Raw genomic sequence first — 23,515 nt, 5'->3', positions numbered from 1 at the left:
TAAGATTCAAAACTGCTCTTACCTTTCTGAGATAAATTAACCTTATCACAGACTGTTCTTCTTCAAAGCATTATACTGGCAGCTGCACTTCTCTCCACAAACATGAAGCATGAAAAGGCAAACAGTATTTATTCTGAAGGCAATTTAATGTTCCAAGTGTTACATGCTTTCCACAAATACTCAGTATACAGACTTCAAATGAGATGCAAAACAGAGCAATTCCTTACACACTATTTACTGAGTGACTGTGAACTTGGCAAGCGTTCGCCATGACAGATCTAAACATCCTTTCTTAAATATTCCTAAAGTTTAACTCAGATAATGATGCACCTCACATACCAACACCTATCTATAAAGAATCCACATCATGTTCAACACACTATTGTGTTCCTCTAGCTAAACTAAAATGCTAATTGAAAGAGAAGTCTAGAAACCCAATAACTTCCTGCCAGCAAAGGAAGGAAGCATTCCAAGATTTTAAAACCATCATTTCATACTCCAGGATAACAGGCCTATTTGTGCACACTTCTAGTCATCTTTTTGATACGGGCAGTGTACAAACCACTTGGTGTGCCAATTACATACTTCTTTCTGTACTGATGTTATCCTAAACTGGAGCCTTAGTTCAAAGTAAAGCTGTGAAGCCGTGAATAAGCAAAATATGCATTTCTTTTCATTTTTGAAATAAATGTGGTTTTTGTTGGAATAGAAGTTAATAATAATTTAAGGTAAAGTGCAATAACTACATCTGAAAATGCTGGAGTGCCCTCATACCTGGAATACCCCCAATCTACAGTGTAGTTTCGTACAATGGATAGTAATATTTGTTCACAGCATCTCTTATGAAAAGTATGAGGGTTAGAGGTTAGTTAATAAATAAAGTTGAGATTATTCTGAACTATACCTGCATTTATTCACCTCTGCAATAGCTGATTGCCCTACATTTTTTAAATTACAAAATCATTTCTTTATAAGCAGTCAGACTCTAGGGCAGAAGACAGCAGCTGTCTGCAGGATGGTTAGAGCCCTCACATCACAGTTTTCTTTCAAACAAAATATTAAGCAGTAAGTCTCCAGTCATTCTGAACAGTACATATATTTGCAATCTCTAATTCCCCAAGCAATATTGAAAATATCTTATTATTATAATTTAGTAAGCACTATTGAAGAAATCTAACTCAAGGTAGGGCTTTATCTGAAGACAGCAACCGTAGCTGGGTTCCAGCCAATAAGTCTATCAGTATAAGGATCTAATCACAAGATTAATACCTGAGAATTGGTTAAAACTGAGCATTTCAGAATCAAGGAGAGAAGAAAAAATGGAAAAAGTAGCTGGCTTTCAACGAGTAACAAACATTGCTGTGTGTACAGTTACAAAGAAGTTTCATACAAAAATATGTGCCTTAAACCATGTTTCTGTCCAACAAATCTACAAGCAAGTGGTATAAATATTCATTGCTGCAATGAAGTAAAGATTTGGCTGCTTTTGTGATCCATTAATCAATCTGACAGTAGGCTACTTACCCACCTCAAAGTTCTCAAGAAGTTATATCCCCTACTAACAACTTTGCTTTACGGGTAATAGCATACGCATCAGCTTCCATTTTCTCAGCATAAATTTGAATACAAAATTATTAAAAAGATTTTACAATGCTTGAAAGCTAATTCACCCCAAAGTTCTTCTTAAAAGCCATTTTCCTAAAGATGATATTGTACAGAGTACATACTCATATTCGTAAAAAATAAGGACATGAGACTCAGTAGCAAAACATAGAGAAAATGTTATTTCTTGGTCTAGTATCCAACAAGGAAATACCACTTAACTAAAAACGCACATCTAAATCCTTAACCTACATACAGTTCTGATATTTGGTAGAATTTAAGTAGACCCCATTTTCTCCAAGTAATCACAACTAATATTTAAAAAAACTTACCTGTGCTTTGCACTGTTTTGTTATCAGATCTAGCATTAATAGCTTGCAAGAACCATAGGCATTCCAGAACTTAAATCCCAATGTAAAACTTTAAACTAACTGCACCCCTTACAAAACAAGCTGAAAACTAACAGAAAGCTTGAATCTACTATTCCTTTCTAATGCTGCAAGACTGAATATCACATTCCATTGATTACTGAAATCTGTCTTTTCTCTTTGTTTTTAAGCAGGTACCTATACTACCTATTTTTTTCCTAAATATCATCAGCAGAGCACTACTGGACTACTGTTTATGTCACTTTGCAAAGCTTTGCTGAGAAGTTAACTCTCAAATTAAATATACAGCTAGATACCTCAGGAGTCTTAGCAATTTAACCACACTGTCAATTTTGGTGATCTGTGTTCTGACATATTTCTGTGTAAGCTTCAATAACAAATTCAATACCAAACATGTCTGCAGAGGTAGAGAAGGATTCCCACAACATTTCTGTAAAAGGAAAGCGTGCAGCATGTTAATGTCCACAAATCAGCGGAAATACAGGAACATTCAAAACCCCTGAATTCCTATTTAGTTTTAGGGACTGGATCTTCTGTCAGCTATTTCCACACTTACACTGTCTAATTGCTTTGAGCCAGATATCCAGTGATAATCATTTTTCACTGGTCTCCTGCTGTACTTGGGGAAACAATCAAATGCTTTCTGATCCAAATTGATGCACATCCAGAATCCCTGTGTTACACTCCAGGATGGGAGGAACATGAGCACGCCCTTGTGGCCGATGTGCAATTACATCTACTTCTCAGCCGAGAAGGACGCACACATCAGAGCTGAGGACACAAAAATGGCAGCAGGCCTCTGATAAGTTTCTCTTATAAAGAATGCCTCAAGACAGAGGTTAACAAAACTGAGCCAAGCATGAAAAATGATCTACTGCAGGGGCTTCATTTCTAGTTATTGACACTTGGAAAAAATTTTTATCAAATGAAATGCTACATTTTAAAAAAAAGTGCAAAATAGAGCCAACCAGTGAAAATAGTTCAAGGGCTTTCATGTTCCTGTTACCTCTCTCTTCTCTGGAAGGAGGAGAAAGAACACAGTTGCCACCTGTTTCTACGACTTGGGAAGGCTGCTTATCTTAAGAAGATAAAATACAACCCTATTCATTTATCATTGTTTTAGATACTGTCTGAGCTGGAATGAAAGTTGAAAATCCATCCCACTCCACAGCTAACTTCATGTGATCTTCACCGGTGATTTCTTGTGTGCGCAGAGGAGGGTGACGTACGGAACACCAATGAATGCCCATCTCTCACTTGGCCAGAACTTTATGACTGGGCCCTGCTCAGGGATCTCGGAGGCAGCGTCGAAGTAAGCAAAACAGACACAGCCTAGGTAAGCCGCAAGGCAAATCAAAATGTGCCTGAGAATAGAGCAAACCCCCCCACCAAAAAAAGAAAAATTCAGTAACATGACTTCAATGAAGTTATCAAATACATCAGCATGACTTAAAATCAGTCTGTTACTCTCCTTCTTTTCCTAGTCCCTAACAGTGCTACTATACGCCAACGGGCAAAGAATACAGAGAATACATAAAGCTACAAAACTGGATCATCCTCTACATAAACTGTCTGCAGCTTTTTGGTCTCTTTCCACCTTACAGAGTTGTTTAGAAATGATGAATTATAGCACTTTGGATAAGAGGTCACAATTTGCTGTGACAAAAGAAAAAGCTGTTCACTGCTTCCACTTCATCCTCAGCTATTAACTGTGGATGCTTGAGCCTTTATGGTCATTGCTTCAGTTGAGCGGTGCTTTTGATTTTTAGTAGCCAGTAGGGACAGGAAATTCAGTTGCAATTAATCAACTTAGTGTCTGAAGAATGTGATCAGGCAAAATAGCCTTCTAAATCTGCACCCTGGATAGCGTGAGACTTGCTCCTGGCTTACAATCTTACCAGTAAATCCATTTAGCACCAACCAGAAATAGCCACTAGCAGCCTATGGACACAGCACAGAATGATACTGTGGTGAGGATCTGTCACGCTTGATTCAAACCATGGAGATTATGCACAACACTTACCATACACAGTGTAAATAGGGGAAGTTAAATGACGACCAAATTTCACAAAAAGCTTTGTCACTGATCCAGCAGAAAAGTGCTAGCATCCACCAAAGACCTGAAAACAGACCAAGTTTGTACACACGCAGGTTTTCACACCTGAGGAGAAAAATACAAAGAAGCTACTGTAAAACAAAGCAGTATTTGCTTGGTTCTTGATGCTCTTTGGCTCTAAGTAGCAGAATATGGGAGGGGAGAGGAGGGGAAAAAAAGGCTACGCACATCTTTAAAACACCTCCACTATAAATGCCCTGAATGGTGGAGCTTTACTTACAATAATATGACTCTGACGTGAGGCACGTGAGGTTACAAAACAAACCTCTCAATCAGTAGCTGTGTTTTGGGCATTATCTTAAATACCAAAGAGCAAATGGTGAGCAAACACTGAAGCACTGAGGGGATGAGGTCCCTTTCAACCCCTACAATTCTGTGATTCTGTGATTCTGTGGTATGTAGAATAACTAATTAGTCAAACATCCTGTCAGTAACAACTAGCCATTCAGCAATCAGTCAATTTTATTCACATTCTATCTTCCATCGATTTGCAACTATATGAAGATTGGTAATAAAGAGGAACAGAATGAGTTTTTTTTAATTAATTGGTTGATTTTTTTCCCCTACAGTATTGCAGTTCCAGAGAACTACTAACGCACAGGAGCAGAGGCATAGGATACAAACAAGTATGTTTCAGTAGACAGTGCAGGCATGCACATCTCACACAGAATTCTTCGCATTGTCTAAACTGCAATTCTCTCCCTCCACAACAAACCATACTTGTTAACATAGAGGGACACTGTAGTGAAAACATTTGCTGTGATCACATGCAGTGAGGTCTGCAGGTAATCATCACCAAATACAATAAGAGATGCAAGAGTATGTGCCTAGCACTGCCTGTGTTGCAGATCTATTCAAAAGCTCACAGTTTTATTCCCCTATATGATGCTTTGTTCTTTTCCATGTCTTGGAATTACACTAAGAACTACGCAGCTTTGCTCAAAAGACTAAAATAAAAAAAGGCAGCATCAATAATCTCTTGAAGTTATTAGCTTGCTCTCTACCCACACTTGCTATTTTGAGATTAGGCCTCTTTGTACCATTAGATGCAGTCCTGACACTTACAATGCAAAGCTAGCTTGAAACATGGGTAGTCCTACGTGGCCAAAGAATGTGTGGCTCAGTTTCCCTGCCTTCTGACCTAAGCTATTATTTGGGATTTTCCCCCATTTTTTCAAATTAACTGTTAAACTCTTAGTGTTCTTCACAAGAATCTGAAATGCTACTAGATAATTCTTACTTAATGAGCAGTCATTCTCATAGCAGTGATGCATACAATAAGCATCTGATCCAAATCAACTAATAAGATGACAAAGTAATTTGTTAAAGTTACTTATTTTAGCTAGTTGTCAACAGTAAATCAGTGAGCCAGCTGTCCAGCCAGTACAAGGAATACTCAGCCTTCATAGGAAGACACTGCCCACTACGTTCTTTTGCATTCTACTAGGAGTAGTAATGCCAACTCTGTCTTCAAGCTACAACTTTTCATTACATTCTTCCTCATGTTAAACACTCTTAACTACTAGCACCCACAGATAATGCCTCCTGCCTCTCTGTGGAGGAAAAGCAGAACTGCAGCAGCTATCACGGCTTTGCTAAAGGAGTCCAGCTAGGCATTCAGAAAAAGTGAAAATAAAGTACTCTCTACCGAAACATTTTTCTGAATACATTGCAGAACCAATAGTTTACCTTGCTCTGGTGCACTGCAAGCTAAGCAAATTGCACAGTTTTCTCCACAAATCTGTAAGGTATTTTTTAATCTTGAATGTTTTAGTTGACATTTTTGAGGTGTTTGGGATTAAGAAACTCCTAAGACTGAGTAGGAGGCGCCTCTATAGCCAGTGGATTAATGACAGAAAAACTACCTACTGCTTAATCTTGTGGGAATTTTCTCCAGTGTCCTCTGCACAAATTGGCTTTAGGTCAGGCATGCTTTTTTAAGTCATCTGTAAATAACATCACAATCAAAATCACACTAATCTTCAGGTATCACAATCTCTGCTTCCATGACAAAGGCATCTACATGACTTCCACAAAAAATCAATATTCCACATTGTGGAACGAAATGGCTTTTTGTTTGGCTTGAATTCTCCAGTTCATTTGACAAATAGCCTTTAAGAGGCTATAAAAAGCATGAAGAAAAGACTGAGGAGATTATTGAGTTGCCTAATGACTTCTAGAGCACAGCTACAAGAATTCTTTCTCTTGTGAAACAAGCCAGTGAGAAAAATACAATTTGACAGGTTTATAACAGAAACCATATTGGCAAACTCTCTTCCTATTCAACAGGTAAGACTAGACTGCTATGCTGAGTAACTGTGCATTCTGACTGAGCAAAGGTTGTGTGTACAGACAACATGGAGCCTTTCCAGGACCCGTCTGAGGAATGTAAATAAATATGTGCAATTGCATTCCATTTAAAGTAGGTGGCTTGACCTCAAACAGACAGCTCCTTTAGTCATTGAGTGACCACACTTGTCAGTATCTGAGTAGTTTTATCACCAAGGGGAGAGGTAACTATCATCATTACTTCAAACACGGCTGTATTCCAGACTGGTGTATCCCAGGATATGAGAGACTGGGCTGGTGCACACTTCCAACAGTATTATCTTCCAATGTCATGGCATCCATAACAAAACTTATCAACTTTTCTTCAAAATCAGTGTAGTTGCCGGACGTTGATTAATAACTTGATTTTGACACAGATGACTGCCTTGACAGCCTAGTTTTAAACTTCTAACTAGTTTAACCTTTTAGTCAAAGGAAAAGTGATGTGAGCAAGCTGAAACAATGAAATAGAGTTCCTCCACAATGAGACTGCTAGTAGCAGAATCAAATATGCATAAACAAACATGAAGGCAGTGTGGTCTTCACTGCTCAAGACAGAGATGTCAGCTAAACAAGAATGTCCTACCACACATCTGCTCAGGGAAATAGTTACTTGCATGAAGAGGACACTAAATCATACTAATCTGATGATGCTATAATCTTCATTGTTATTTGGCCTGGACCAGCAAGCAACATAATCCACAGCTGCTTTCTAGCTGATTGTATCCCTGTGACACCCACGAAGTTTTTCTGTTTGAACAGAAAAAAGGAAAAAAAAAAGTGTAAAATATCTTGTCTTTTGGGAGTGAGTATGCATTTAACTGCCTTTTGCTCTTTTGATCATCTTACATCCACAGCATGTCCTTAGCACTCTACTCCATGAGTTCTGCACTTAAGAGCATAAGGCTCTTTTGTGCAAATAGTCTCTCCTCATCAGAAATGAATGAGTGGCAGAAAATTCTCACTTGAAAACAAAGTGTTTCTGATTTGCTAGAATTCAGTATAAGATTTATAACAGCCTACAAAGGGAATAACACTGTGACATATTATACCAGAACACTTATTTAAGCACAGATCAGAAGAAACTTCTCTAAACCAAGAAGTTCTACTTCAGCAACTTCTTCTCCTTTCTTTCCAAAATATTTGCGTCACAGATTAAGAACCACAACAGCCTGCCAGGACTCAGCCTTGTATCCCCCTAGCGACTGCAGCAGTGGAGAACAGGAGAATCACAGGCATTAAATAATGTCTCAGTTGTTTTTTCTTCAGCAAAAAGAGGTGGGATGATCCCACTTCTAATTTGAATTTATCATGGATCAGCATAGCTTAAAATGAAATCTGTAATTATCTGCCTTTTACATTTACATCAAAAAAATACCAAAGCTATTACATTATCCAAATAGGTAATTCAGAGAGCATATATCACTCTAGGTCCACTTTTAATCATCACTTCAAAGGTAGGCTTCTCTGTGTCTGTAATTCTCAAAAAAACCTGATAGGTAAACTCCACATATTTTAATGCAACATGACTTCCCACATGGAATTTCAAAGAGCAAGTACATGCAGGCATATTAATTCCTAGATATGATCCAACAGCATTCAAACCTTAAAGACACTTAACTATTCACCCTCTCAAGTTTCTCAGGAGCTCATGCCTGGAAAACTGAAATGGCAGCTCAAATAATAGTTCAATGCCAGACACAAATTTCCCTTTGCCCTGCCAGTGATCCCCTGGTGCTTTCTTAAAAATAAGACACACCTACTAGCATTCTTAACCTACCAGCCTTCTCCTCTGCATGGAACTTCCATGCTGCTTCCCAAATTTCTCTGACAATAGCAATATCTGCTGCTTAGCAGAACATCAAAAGAAAAAAGACACAAGAACACTTATTCAGAACATGATTTGCAGATGCTTACACTGCAAGGGAAAGTAACATCAGAACAGGATATGGTGGGAAAACAGGACAATCTCACCAACAGAAGCAGTTAGAATGCAGGCATTTTGTCTTACTCTACATTATTTTGATGGACATTTTCAGATGCAGTGTAAGAGCCAACATAAGTCTGTCTCAGACACTGAAGAAAAGTAGGAAAGAAGTTTATACGCTGATGCTTGCCTGGTCCTTTCTGCCTTGGTGAGGAGATGCAAAAAAAGTCTCTCAAAGTCATGGTAGGACTCTTTAAAATGTTAAAACAAACCTCAGACTATTTTCTACCTGCAGTCTGGTTTCACAGTTTCTAAGGTGACTGAAAGGTACCCTCTGTGACCTAGCGATTAATCTTATCTTTGTCAGTCTGGCTCCAGCTTATTATTTGTGTGATGTAAGACGGACAGTAAGCCCTGTGAGCTGGCGTGTCTTCCATGCATGCTTGGACCTTGCTCCCTGCAGTACTCAGGCTGTGATCATATGATCATCTCACTCCTGTGCTACACAGTATAAAAGCCGTCACTGGAGTGAAACTTGCCAAAACTCCACAATGAATAGAGTTAGATCAGGAGGAGGGAAGAGATACAGTGCAAGAAGATAGACAACATCTGATCTGTTATATGAGGCAATGAGTATAATCACCTAGGGAAAAAAAAATCCTTGCCAAAAATGTCTGAACTTACAGAGCAATCTCATGCCAGATCTGTACAATGGAGAAGCATTTCTGATCTGCTATCACAAACAATGAAGCAAGATCTACTCTATCACTGTATGGTGGCCTAAGGATCTCCAAAGAGACTGCATTCAGGAGAAATGTACTCACCTCTTCAACTCAGCAATGAGTAAAGCTGTGCAAGGAACACCCAGAGTCATTAGTGAGATGTTATTAATGGCAGGTTTAATGAAGGCAAGGCAGGTAGTAACTCCAGACAGGACACCAACAGCAGCTTTAAACCGGCTCCTGAAAGTTTTTTTGTGGAGAGGAAAAGTGCTTTTAACTCAGAGCTTTTAATCAGTAAAGACAGAAATCTTAACACAACTTTAATAGCATAATAAAGCTTACATTTTTTTTGCGTGTGGTCAGGAGTGCAATGACAATGTGCATATAAAATGGATGAGGATCCTGCACACAAGCGCATACAGAGTGCATACTCTGCATACAGAGTTAATCACATAGCTAGCCTTTTCCTGAACTACAGTCTTCCAAAGCAGCCTTGTATATACATAGACATATGTGTGCATGTGTACACAGACCCACACTAACCACTGGTTTCAAAATCTTAAGAACCTGCTCCAATTTTTCTTCTTCCACAAGAAGCTGAGAGCAAGATCTTCTCTGTATCCAGCACTGTACTTCCTCAAATCAGCTTTGTGTCATGATTCTTCTTGCTTTTAACATGGATTTTTAGGATATTTTTGTTACTATTGCTGTCCTTGCTTTTAGAGCCGCACTACAGTCTGTTTAGTACGTTCTTTGTGTCAACGAAATCACAGTTGGGCCACAAATGGACAGTGACAACTTCTAAAACAAACATACATTGTTTTTTAAATTTCAAATTTGGACTTTTAAACAACTCATTTCTAGTCTGTGACAGGACTGTGGAAGATATAGGACCATTACACTGTCTCCAGGCTACTGACCCACAACTCCATAAAACTAGTTGATGTTCAGGGATGCCTCTTTTCTCTTTAATTCCACATCTCAAGTAGAATCTCAGTACACCTGTTATCACCATTCCCTGATCATCAGTATTATCATCCTCATCTTCACCAAACTCATTTCATGGGCCTCTTGTTTCAAAGCATTTTAAAGTTGGAAGGCAACACATTACACAAGCAGGAAGGTCTGATCTGATGTGAGTGCCTTAATGACTGAAGATACCATGAATCAGTCATGGTAAATAATAGCATTTTCAACATTCAAAATCGGAGTGTGAGAAGGATGAAGAATGTAAAAAATCAGAGCAGAGTACTGGGCATATATAACTCTAGAAAAATAAGTTAAACAAAACAAAACATGGAAATATGTATGTGTATGTACATATAAAAATCCCCAAATCATAGAATTGCGGGGGTTGGAAGGGACTGCAAGAGAACAGCAAGTCCAATGCCCCCACTGAAGCAGGTTCCCTACAGGAACAGTATAGTCACCCATGTAGGTGTCCAGACGAGTCTCAAATATCTCCACAGAAGACTCCACAACCTCTCTAGGCAACCAGTTCCATCGCTCTGTCACCCTTACCATAAAGAAGTTCTTCTGTATGACTATATGGAACTTCCTATGTTCATGGTTTAGTCCCACCAACCTTCAGATATTCACAAACATTTAACAGATCCCCTTCAGTCTTCTTTTGCCCAAGTTGAACAGACCCAGGATACTCAGCCTTTCTTCATAGGAGAGATGCTCCAGGCCCTTTATCATGTTTGTGGCCCTCTGCTGGACTCCTTCTAGATGATCTCTGTCTTTCTTGAACTGGCAAGCCCAAAACTGGACACAGTATGCTAAACGTGGCCTCAGTGGGGCAGAGTAGAGGAGGAGCATCACCTTCCTTTATATGTCTATGCATAAATCTGATCTGTTCTCAGATAGACGTTTTTGTCCATTAAAATTCTTTTTTTTTTCTGTGCACTTCAGAAAGAAAGCAAAATCTTAACAAATACTGACAGTCTTTAGGAAAATAGTATTGTAAAAACATGAGCATGGGGTACATCCTTCAGTTCATCTCTGTATTTTTATGGATCGATTATAAACAGCCAGATCATTATGTATCACTTTAGTTTTATCACCAAGTTGAAACAGGATTTCTCCACTAAAGTATTACTACTCCTTTTAGAAAGGATATCACTTAACCTTATGGCTAATTCTACAAATCTATAAAACAAACTATCAGAATATGGTGATATATAACATGCAAGAATTCCTTCAGGCTTTTGAGGAACAATGTATGTGCAGTTAGAGAAATTATTCAGGAGACTGAACAGTTCTTCACTTTAACTAACTATCTAAAAGTCATGTAATCTACCAAATAATCTCATGAAAACCTCTGTTTGCTCTTTAAGTATATGGTATCTTACAACAGGACTACATTACAGTATGAAAAAGTACTAAATTCGTGGTAATAACTTGGCAAAGCTATTGCATTACGGACTACATATGATAATACAAGATATACTCCTCACAGTGCAAGCTATTTTGAGGAATACTCAATGCAGGCAACAACCTTCTCTGTGAAAGCATTTTCTAATTGAGTATATGTCAAGGAAATAAAAAATGAAGAAAGTAGACAATAGTATGAGAAAGAAAAAGGAAGGAGCCTTAGCAGTTTTCAGAGAGCAGAACACTGGCGCTGCGATTCCATTATTCCATTATTATTCCATTGTTATTCCACCTCTTCATTATGTCAGATTTTTTATGCATAAAAGAACAATATGCACAAAGATTACACCATATTTTCTATGTAAGGGGGAAAAAAATCACAAACAGATTCTTTAAACTCTGGTTATAATGCTCTTCTTGTTGAACTTCATGCCACTGGCCTCAGCCCAGAAAGGGCTTGGGGCAGAATGGCTTGAAGACTGTGTGGAAGAAACGGACCTGGGGCTGTGGGCTAATGCTTGTCTAAACAAGTGTCAGCGGTGTACCCAGGCAGCCAAGAAGGCTAATGACATCCTGGCTTATATAAGAAATAGTGAAGCCAGCAAGAGCAGGGAGCTGATCGTAACTCTGTACTCAGCTCCGGTGAGGCCACATCTCAAGTACTATGTTCAGTTTTGGCTCTGACTACGAGAAAGACATCGAAGCACATTCGGAGAAGGCTAGCATAGCTGGTGAGGGGTCTGGAGCATGTCTCCAGGAGGAGCAGGGGAAGGAGCTGGGATTGTTTAGGCTGGAGAAGAGGAGGTTTGGGGAGACATTATAACTCCCCACAATTTCTTCAAAGGAGCTTGTGGCAAGGTGGGGGTTGGCATCCTCTCCCACCTAACTAGCAACAGGACTAGAGGAAATGGCCTCAGGTTGTACCATGGGAGGTTCACATTGGATATTAGGAAAAAATTATTCTCTGTGAGAGGGTTAGGCATTGAAATGGGCTGTACAAGGGAGGTGCTTGAGTCATCATCCTTGGAGGTGTTCAAGCAACATTCAGACGCTGTACTAAGGGACACAGTTTAGAAATATTAGTACTAGGTGGATGGTTGGACTGGATGATCTTGGAGGTATTTTTCAACCTTGGTGATCCTGTGATTCTATTTTAAAGCTGCAATAAAAAAACATCCATTGCAGCAATGAGAGACTTCTAAACAAACAGCATACTTAGTCTTTGAATACTTACAAACTACATTTAACCTCTGGCTTAAATGTTCAGATAAACATTAAGCTGACTTCCACAGGTACATTCTCATATGTATAATCCCGGATACACAAAAGGAACATGAGAAGATAGTACCTGTTACTTCATTTCAGGTGCAACTTACATAAACTATTCATGTCTTTCTAGAGCTAACAAGAATAGGCACTTTCAGAGTCAATCATCACATCCCAAAACTTGAAGTTTCAGGGCATAAAACTCAACATCAGGAACACAGACTCAGGACTCCTGAACAAAAAGAACATAAGATGAAATGTTTCAAGAAACAGGCATGTGTACTACATTGCACGATTACCTGTCATTCCGAAAAACTCTTGGTAGATATCTTCTAGGGAACCACATGGCAAGAGCACACATAAGAACCCAGAGTATAGCCAGCTCATCCAGCATCTGGCCCAGGAAACTGAGGGTGGCATGAAAGTAAACAGATCCAATTCCTGAAAGAGTTGATCAGAAGTTACAGTCAGTAGTTACAGTGCTGTACAGACTAAAACACGCTGCTCATTATCAGGAATTCATAGCAAATAGTTCATACAATCTGATCTAGAAAAAAAAACAAAGCAAAACACCAGCTTGTCTAAAAAAGCAAACTAAAACATCAGCACCTCATATTAAATGAATCAATAAATAAATATAGATAACTATTAAACACACACATTGCCAAAGAGGGAGCTAAAGGTGCCATCTCCAAGTGGAGAAGTAAATATACGCAAAAAAAAAACCATCGTGTAGTAAATTTAAATGTAAATACAATTAAGAAGTGAATTCAAATGCTCTTTCTGAATTTTCTCAGTTTTCTCAATAACACAAGAACGGATAACATGAAGATGGAAAGCAGCATGTGATGACTATACAATCTAAGTTTACAAGTGGAAAGTGGCACATGGCCCACATAACTCTGAGTACCCCCTTTAAAGTTGTCAGTGCTTGTAGAACTGAAAAAGTTCAAGAATTTGCCATCTACAATATTGCTAAATCTGTGGATCAGTCATTAAAATGTCTAACTACTAAGCAAAACCTGTTATGTTCTCCAGTTTTGTTAAGAACTCTTAGCAATCATTAATTCAGCATCAGAGGATGGAGAGTCAGCACTGCTCTAGTGTAAGCCTGGATACAATAACAGAACTTGTACAAAGGAGAGACAAAAAGGGTGCAGAACTAAGGTCAAAGTCCCTCCGGACTCCAACTGCAAGAGGCATTTTCCTTTCAGAAACTACATCTACTTTTGCTTCAAGCAAGTGCAAGCAAACTCTTCTACAGACGTCAATATTGCTTTGTTTTGCAGAAACAATCATGCACAAGCAGGAAAAACCGATTTCCTCTCTCGTTCATGCATGAGCAGGCAAACAGAGATTAATCAACTTACCGACCACAACTAGTAGAGTCCATATTAAATATATTCCACTGTTGAAGCAGGTTGCATATTGACGGAATAAGCACATGCATATGGGTGGTAAAACAAAAAACAAGACGTTGCTTATCTATTAAAAAAAAAAAAAGTATCACAAAGACAGAAAATAAACATTTAGTTTCTATAGGATAATCCATCTACAAAAAGTCATTCAGTGATACCTCAGCTCAATAAAATGTGGTTCTCGGATTCTGCCAAAGCAGATCAGTTTTTGCAAAGTATCATTAAGCTGAACTTCATAAGCTAGTAAAAGCATAAAACTCCAAGCAATGTAAATTGTGGCTAGTCACACGTTTAAATGACTTTTCAAGTCTATTTCCAGAGGAATTTTATTAGAAGGCTGCAAATACTCTGCTGTAATTCAGGAAGTCTTCAACAGCAAACAGATTAACAGCAGGGAGCTGTAGCAAGTGAATTCTCTTCTCAGTCCTTGTCAAATCCAGCATGGAAAAAGCACTAGATAGGCTGTTCAGTTTTGTTGAAGTCAGGTCAATGAACAATTGCTATTGTTTGGCAGACCTGAAACACAAAGTTAAGCTGAAAGAGTTTGAACCATTTTTCGAAGGGTTAAGAAAGCTTTAAGTTGTAAATCCTCTATACACTTTATTTCTTCCCCTGGTTCTCCGTTACAGAAGTGAAAAAATAAAACTGAAAACTAGTATTTTGACTATTGTCAAAAGACAATTGATAACTTTATTATTTTAATGCAGCATATGTGTCTTGAACAAAGATCCGTTTTTAATTGCTTAGCAACAATCCAAAGCATCATTCTTTGGTTACACGCTGAAAATGCTTTACCTGTCACTAGCAGGAGCTGTTACTGCAGTATCATACAGTTCTTTTAGTAAGAAATTGCCTATGCTGAAGGCCAGCCACAGACATACTGCTACTTCACAATGGGACAAGGGCAAGGATGAACTTCCCAGCCTTGATCTCCTCACAATCTCTGCAGCTAACCGAGGCACGTGACAAAATAATCTCTAGCAACGTCCCCCTAAAATGGACTTATAAAAGAATTCTGTGATAAACAGCATTCCTTTGGGATAGATCTCCTCCCCTCAGACATTCATGGACACTTAATGACATGAATAAAAATCTAATAGAAAAGGATTCAGGAACGGCATACAGAGAAGGCATTTATTCATTTCATAACTATCCACCATTCAACTGTCTCAGACAATGTGAAAGCAGAGGTTGCAGTGACTAAAATGGGCACATCTAATTTAACTTTTGCAAGACTCGTCAAAACATACTCCTAGTTTGGCATCCAAACTGACAAATAACTATAGCAGTAGCTTTTCTACTTCATGTGTGCCACTTTCCTTCACACTGAAGGTACCTCCTCAAAGACAAGCTGCATTTCTTTCAAAATTCATTTAAGTAAAACACTTAGAAAGATCTATCACATGCTCATTTTAGAGATGTAAAATCCTGTATCTTCTCTACCTAGAACAAAGCTAGAGCAGCCACTAGAAAAAAACAGCAGGAAGAAATTTCTGTACTGACACCATCTTTAGACACCTTAACAAACTAACATCTGCTGAAGCATGTGTCCTAAGGCTCCATGAAAAGCGCACAGACAGTTTCACTGCCATGAACATCTGGTTGCCTGATGGTGGGGTGCAAAGACAAAGAGAAAAGAGGGTATGGATAGAAAGAGAAAAGAGCGTGGCAGCTTTCAGAGACAAAAAGCATGAGTTTCCTACCACGAGGAGAAGTCACCATGCTTCTAGCAGTTGGGCCACAACGATAACCAGTCTCAATGGGGAAATACTAGAACAGAGCTACTGCTCTGCTCCCACTGGATTGCCCTTCTAAACCAACATGAGGAAGGACAAAATCCTCTGGCTCATTTTGACACAGACCAGGCCCCTCAAGGACGTTTTCACAGAAGCCACTCACACTGCTCAGCTTTGAACTGCCAGCTTACTCTGCCTTGCTCCCAGACTTCTCCAGACTGTGGTCAAAGCTGCCCGAGTGCAGAGCAGGCCAGAGCCTTACCAGTTTCATTTAAACGTCTTTACAAACTGTCGTCTAATTAATCCTTTCTCTCTTCCTGCAAGCTGAAGTATGAAACCAGCCTCACAGTTATGAAAAAGCTGTCTGCAGTGTTGTAGACAAAGCACCTCCTAAGTAGCAACAGAACACCTCAATCCACCAAGGCAGCAAATCCTGCCACCACTACAATGGCAGGAGGCACCTAGCAATGCCAGAGTGCAGCACATCCCTGAGGATGCAACAGAAAGACCAAAGACTTATTTACAGACAATGTCCTAAATCACATTTTAAGAGACAAATTTGCTTAAGTTGCATAAAACCTCCACATTCACCCAAATATGTTCATGCAAACATCTTTCATTCACATAAAAGCCACCCACCACTGTGCAGCAAAGATATACTGGGCCATCTGGAACATACTCATGGACCAGAGTTGTAGTCTGCTACCTTCTTTTACAAGCAGAGAGTGGGAAGGCTCTCCTTATCCTACAGCAGATTGGAAACAAACAATGACTGGCAGCAGGGATGATGGAATATAAGCAGGTCCTCCGAGAGCCTCAGAATGCTCTGAACATTTTAAGCCAAGGTTAGGTCAAAGAGATATCAAGGAAAAAAAATAAAACAACCCAAAAAATGATTATAAACTAAGGAATGTGAAAAAGAATCTTTTCAGTAAAGTAAATCAGACTAAGTAATCACACTGAGTAAAAACTAGGCTAGATTTATACTCACTGCAATGGCCTACAGGGAAATTACATATCATTGTAAAATCCGAAAGAATTTTGATGCCCAAATTCTTTTCTGTTAAGTTTGGAAATAAAACATGATACTACTGCCTCTCTTTCATGAAATAACTCAGTTTTGTTTCTTATATTCCACACACAGTAATTTCCAAAAGCTGTATTCATACCAGAGCTCTGGAACATGATCTGAAATATGCTGCTTAAGTTCTCTTAGTTTCAAGTTCACAGTTAACTACATCAACACGAGAGCTGACTAGCTGGCTTTCAGCCTCTGCTATCAGCCTGGCTCCCTACAAGAACCGCACCCTTAGAATCACTGCCAGGATTAATGCCAGGTTTCCCAAATAAGTGAGGCACCTATCCACTGGGCTCTGATTTTAGAAAGTATGTTGCATAAACAAGTTTTCACGTAATACACAACTGGCCTATAAGATTTGGTAATGTACAATTCAAAAGTCTATAAAGTTAAGATCAGTGCAAGGAGTTTAAAGAAGAGGAGTACCTAGAATTTCCTTTGGGATTTACAAAAAGGTAATTCAAAGTTACAGGAAAAGGTAAGAAGCCCATCAATAAACGTCCATCTTCTGGCATTAAACAATTCTGGACCTCTACTTTTAATTTCCAACTACTTACTTGTATGAAAAGAATGCAGGACACAGATGGAATTCCAGTGGCCAGCTCAGATCACGACCACATAATTTTGCCCACGCAGTCTGTGTGTGATATTTCCCATGGTCTTACCAAAAATTATTTACTATTTGCTAAGTCAGACTGCTAGCAGCTGCAGCATTCAGCCACTGAGGCTGCATGTCTTGTGAGAATGGGAAGCAAAAACGGAATATCTCTTCAGTGAAGTTAGAGGTTTGTATCTTTAGCATTCTGACACAAGAGCACACCACATACATATATTGCAATACTAAAGTAGTAAAAAGGGTGTTGCCAGAGTATAAGCATATTCTCAATCTAAGAGCCTCTAAAAACATTTATCTCCTTGCTACTACAGACCAGACAAGGAATAAAACCACTGGCAATACTCTTCAAAGGGAAATTTGGCAATAAATATATGCACAATTGGATATAAAACACTAAACTGAAAAGTACCAATTTCACTAGTAACAAAAAAAGTTAGAGTTTTCAGTTTTTCCAGAAATTTTTTTTGTTTTGTTTTGTTTTCTTTTGCAAATACCTCTGCACATGTAATCTTTTTTTTTAGTGTGTGGAGGTATGTGCTTTTGTTCAAGAGTAAGATTACACTGTATAAGGATTAATTATTAAATAGCAAAATAAAATTTAAAAAAAAGCTAGTTTTCTTATAATTTTCTAGTTATGAAATATTTTTAGTGTGTAACATGAAATCATCTTGGACGTGTACGTTTTATAAAAATTGTGCGACTAATTCGTGCAGAACTGCTGAACAGATATTCTTCTACTCAATCCTGATGAGCACTTTGATTTGCTTTTTAACAAGATCAAGTTAAATTTACGCATAACGTTGAGTCCCACAAGAATAATTAAATGGATCTTTCTAAATATGTTTCAGATAAGCTGTTCCAGTTTTCTGCTTATATACTGCATGAGACCCAAACGACATCTCTGACTTAGCTGTGGCAATCTAAAATGCGGATTAGCAAGGTTTTAATCTACAGCTTGAAGACCCAGATCCCACATTCAGGTCTGCTGAAGAATGTTACCTGAAACTTCTAAAGGTTTTCAGTCAGTGTCAGAACAGAAACATCTAAGAAGGAATAAAATTCAGAGTCCACTTGCAGCACCTGTCAGGGCCAAATCTTTCCTGCCAAGCTGTAAGAATCTCTCTCTCCAGCAACACAATCACTCAGCCCCCAACAATTCACTGCAAATTAGTTTTCAGAAGCTGCAAATACAGAAGTCAGTCTCCATAATCTCTTCACTACTGAAGCAAATCTACCCTCAACACAGCCTCTACTCCCCATGTTTTTGATGTACAATTAGCTAATTTGGATGATGCTTCTGCAATACAGAGAGTTTCAGGGTAAGCTCTGTGTTGTGCCTCTCTGCTTGTCTGGAAGCTGAGTTAATCACCTGGACATACTTGCAGCTCCCAGCATTTTGCAAGCTTTCTTGCCACAGCTCATCAGCTCAGAGCAGTCAGAAGGATATCCAACCCCCTGCATTGCTGGCTTCAAAACACATCGCTTCTTCAAGAAACTTGTTGTTTATCCTGACCTTTTCCTCCCTTTGTTTTTGGTTCTTGCACAGTGACATCAGAAACAAAGAAAGCAGACTGTTTCACCACACACCCTCAAACACAGACGATACACCACTCAGATGACTCTGGTGCTGAGCTACAAGGAAAAACAACAGGTTAGCCATGTACACCATGCACAGTTGAACTATTTGTTATAAATGGAGTGCATCCCTGGGTACACACTCCTGTGAGGGATGAACACTCGAGACACCTCCTTCCTTCACAGAAGTACAGCACTAGCATCTGATGTTAGCAGTCAAGAAACACAGTCTGAAAGAGAGCTCAGACAAGGACAGAATTTGGGGAAGAAATTAAAAGGCCATTTTGAAGTACGTAAGTCAGACAAAGCAGAAATCCCACCTCACACCTGCCACAGAACATAAAACCCAGAGCAACACCAGAGGCATGTTGTTTGCAGCGCTCCCTCCCAGTGACATGGTAAAGCACATCACCAGAAAGCCCGATGATGTGTGATCTCACTCCCTGTTGGATCTGTTTGTCACTGCAAACTCTCAGATGAATAAACAGGATGCTGGGAGCAGCGCTCCCCTCCCAGATCTCTGCGGTGGGGAATACTCTTCCACCAGTGCTCCCTAGCAGCACTCCACAGCAGCTCTGGGCTGGGATGACAGGAGTCAGGAGTGAAACAGGGCTCCTAGAGGAAGTAATAATTACTTCGGTCCTCTTTCCTCTCCCTCCTTTTTTCACGTTTCTTCCTCCCAGCAGCACTGCGCTGACTGCACCCTGCAGCCCTCTGTCAAACTGCTCCTCTAACTTTGGCTCTGGGAGAAGGCAAAGCTCTAAAACATGGTTTTGCCTGCAGACACCGAGTTGCCTGCTAGCGGCCCGCCCCTGCCCGGCACGCCGTCGGGCAGACTTACACCTGCACCACTGGACAGCAGCTGCGGCAGCACGGCACGGGACACCCGCGAGCGGGCCAGCACCGGTCAGGAGGACATGCACGCCGTTCGCTCGTAGCTCGCAGCCCTGTCTAAACCTCCGGATTTTTGCGCCTGCGATACGAAACCGCACAGCTGGCTGTCACTCCTGGTACCGCGTCCGGCAGGACACCGGCGGAGCCCCTCCGCGAGCCCCTCAGCACCGCCAGCCGAAGAGGCACCGTGCCCGGGCAGGCGCCAGACCCGCCCTCGCAGCCCGCGCCTGTGCCCGGCCCGCGGCCCCGCCTCCCTCCCACCGCGCACCGTGTTGTAGAACTCGGCGATGGCGGGCACGATGGTGTAGTTGTCCTCGCACCAATCCACCTCGGAGCTGCCGGCCCGCAGTTGGTCCCACCACAGCATCGCGCCCATGGCGCCCGCCCGCCCCTGCCCGGCGACCGCGGCTCGGCGGGGCGGGGCGGAGCGGGGAGGGCGGGGCGGCTCTCCTCCCTCCCACCTCCCTCAGCCCCGCCCTAGTGGCGGGGCGGCCCGGTTTGCGTGGCTGTGGCTGTCGGGGCTTGCTTCGTGCCATGGGGCGCTTCCCAGGCGTTTCTTTCCTGTTTCTCTGCCCTGTGCTCAGCGCGCAGCCTGCCCGCCTCCTTCCTGCCCTCTCCCAGCCCGCCTTCCTTTGTGTGCATTAACAGTGCTCGTTCTAACACTTGGATGAAAATGGCTTGTCACGTTTTTTCTGCGCTGCTTTGCCCCTTGTCCTCTCAGCTGAAAAGAGCCTGGTGCACCATCTCGCTGTACCATCCTCTGAACTCCTGCATTTTGGGTATTTATAAGCAGTGATGAGATCTCTTTTCTGTGGGAGAAGCCGCTTCTCCAGGCTGAACCCTGGTCTCTCAGGCTTTCCACGCAAAACGGATGCTCCAGATTCCTAATCATCTTTGTCGCCCTCAGCTGGACGCTCAAGAAGTTTCCTTTCTTGAACTGAGTGGCTCAGAATGGGACACGGTACTCTAGATACGTTCCTGCAGGCACCTCCAGGTTCTTAGGCTGGAGATGGTACATTAGCTGGCCCAGCATTCCACACGCACCCACACACACTTCCCACTACCCGTCCGTCTGTTCATCTGCCTCTCCCCATAGTCACAGACAGTGCAGCAGACAGGCAAAGGAGAGCGTATGGGAACTATTGAGTCATGGCCTGAACCTCTGATTGATCACCTGAGGCAAGCCATGAGTCAGCCAGAGGAGCACAGGTGAAGGCAATCCACCCCTCCTAGACCTATTTAAGAGGTGGCTACCAGTGGGGAAGGCTCTTGTCTGGAGATCCCTCTTTCTGGTGTTTTGTGGTGAGCCCAGCATAAGGGTAAGCCTTCCATTTATTCTCTTTTGTTATCATAGTCCACTTTCCTAACTCTCTTGTTTATATTGTGATTGTAACATCTTGATATCCATTGATTATACATTGTGATTGTAACATCTTGATATCCATTGATTATACAGAGAGCAAGCCTCTGGAACTCAACTACTTCATCTGAAGCAAAGGTTTCTGGCTTACTCAGGCCTTGGCAGGTTGCCTTTTAAAGGAAGCACGCTTAAGTGAAAGCTGATCTGTGTGCAGTAATACCTGGACTTCGCCCCTAGAAGACAATTTGCACACAATGATGGTATTTCCTGTTTCAGCCATATCAACTGTTCAGTTCTAGGACAGATCTAGCAACTCAAGACACTCTGTGACTGCATTGTTTGTCTTTAATAAAAAAGGCATTTTTTCTTATTTTAAGTAAAAATGGATGGAATTCTTTTCCTAAAGAAATGACATAATTCCCAATCATAGAATCATCAAGGCTTGATAAGACCTCTAACATCATCTAGTCCAACCATCAACCCATCACCATGTCCACTAGGCCATTTCCCTCACTGCCACATCTACCCTTTAAGTGAACACTTTCAGGGACGGTAACTCCACCACTTCCCTGGGCAGTCTGTTCCAATACCTCACCACTCCTTTAGAGAAGAAATTCTTCTTAATATCCAACCTGAACGTCCTCTGGTGCAGCTTGAGGCCATTTCCTCTTGTCCTATCACCAGATGCCTGGGAGGACACCCCTCACCTTGCTACAGCTTCCTTTCAGACAATAGTAGAGAGTGGTAACGCCTCCCCAAGCCTTCTCTTCTTCACGTTAAACAATCCCAATTCCCTCAGCTACCCCCAAAAGACTGTGCTCCATACCCTTCACCAGCTTTGTTGCCCTTCTTTGGACAAACTAATTGTATGACATAGATGCAAGGCAGGATTTTCCTCTGAAGATCTCTCATGGCACTTGTTAGATTCCCCATGCAGCATAAGGAGCCAACTGCTCACATGATTTAACCATCAATGCAGTCCTAAAAATTTTTTTAGTGTCCCATGCCTACTAGCCATATTGTCCTGCCAGTTGCTAACAGTATGTAGATAGTCAATAGTTCAGTTCTTCAAATCTTCTAGTTTTCAAACACAGTGTCGACAAAAGTGTAGTGTTAAGGCTACATATAATGTTTCTCCAGACAACTGTGCCCTTTTCCTCTCTGCTTTCTAAACGACAAAGTGAAAATTGCTAAAAAATTTCATCAGTATACCTGAGTGATAAAATCATGTTGCTTTGTGTCTTACTGTTCAGTCAGCTGGCATTGCTCTCCTAAAGATGCAGGCTGTCACTCTAGGATTTTGGTTGTGTCATTCCCATGTCTTTATTGGAAGAAAAAAAAAAAAAAAAAAAAAAAATTAAACATTTGAGAGTAACGTCCATACCTGAGAACAGACATGCCCCACATTTTGGAATTAGGAGTCAGTTGGAAAATCTCTGTTACCGAGTTTTAAATGCTGCAAGCTCTCTCCAGAGCAAGTTTTTGCTTCCCTGAAGACATTAAAGCTTTTCCAGCATTCTCAGTTCCTTTAAGCAATCCCTTTCCCAGAAGCACGCTGCTTGCAACTCCTGGAGTCTCTGGCTGTGGTTTGTCAGTTGCACCAGCCCTGGACTTCTCTTCCTGCTCTAAGAAGATAGCACGATTGCTAAATTTGAACTCTTGTGCACGGTGGATTCAGTCACATTAGCCGAAACTCTGAAGTTTGGAAAGCAAAAGCATGCAGTGGAAGGAAAGAAGTACATTTCTAACAATTATCAAAGCCATCCACTCAGTTTCCACAAGGGACGGTTACTCAAACCGCAGTGATCATGCAGCTACGTGCTCGCTTTGGAGGCCGGGCTGCCTCACATCGTCCCGTTACGTAGCTCCCCGTCGGCCCGCACCTGCGGCAGTGCCGGGGGTTTAGGCGGCCTGGAGTTTTTTCTGGGTCAAAACCGCTGCTCTGCAGCCCATCGCCCAACGACCGCCCCAACCTGCTCTCACGACAGCCGGAAGCGGCTCAACCATCGCCAAGCACTGACGGGCCGGAAGCTGCCTCCCGCCACGCCCTCTGGCGAGAGAGGTCTCTCTCGCCATTGGACAGCTGCGATCACGTGGGGGCAGGCGCGGCGC

At 41.1% G+C, this 23,515-nt stretch overlaps 1 protein-coding gene across 4 annotated transcripts; it reads right to left on the bottom strand.

Annotated features, from left to right (window-relative positions):
- Positions 1–112: 112 nt before the first annotated feature.
- ACER2 (alkaline ceramidase 2) lies at positions 113–23,392 on the bottom strand. 4 transcript variants are annotated; one of them, XM_042826901.1, is made up of 7 exons: positions 20,312–20,378; positions 19,088–19,206; positions 14,097–14,211; positions 13,026–13,167; positions 9,187–9,324; positions 4,015–4,152; positions 113–3,355 (listed from the first exon to the last, which is right to left on the bottom strand). In XM_042826901.1, the coding sequence occupies exons 2-7, from the start codon at positions 19,124–19,126 to the stop codon at positions 3,169–3,171; spliced, it is 759 nt and encodes a 252-aa protein (XP_042682835.1). In that variant the 5' UTR covers positions 19,127–19,206; positions 20,312–20,378; the 3' UTR covers positions 113–3,168. The 4 variants fall into 4 exon arrangements, with proteins under 4 accessions (XP_042682835.1, XP_042682836.1, XP_042682834.1 ...); XM_042826902.1 differs by lacking the exons at positions 19,088–19,206; positions 20,312–20,378 and adding an exon at positions 22,788–23,392; XM_042826900.1 differs by lacking the exon at positions 19,088–19,206 and having other exon boundaries at positions 20,312–20,444.
- Positions 23,393–23,515: the final 123 nt, after the last annotated feature.

This window comes from Centrocercus urophasianus, unplaced genomic scaffold (genome assembly GCF_019232065.1).
Source record: "Centrocercus urophasianus isolate 14NV4802_14NV808 unplaced genomic scaffold, USGS_Curo_1.0 seq_27, whole genome shotgun sequence".
NCBI lineage: Eukaryota > Metazoa > Chordata > Aves > Galliformes > Phasianidae > Centrocercus > Centrocercus urophasianus.
The sequence above is the reverse complement of the archived record's forward strand: the minus strand, read 5'-3'. Positions and strand labels throughout refer to the sequence as shown.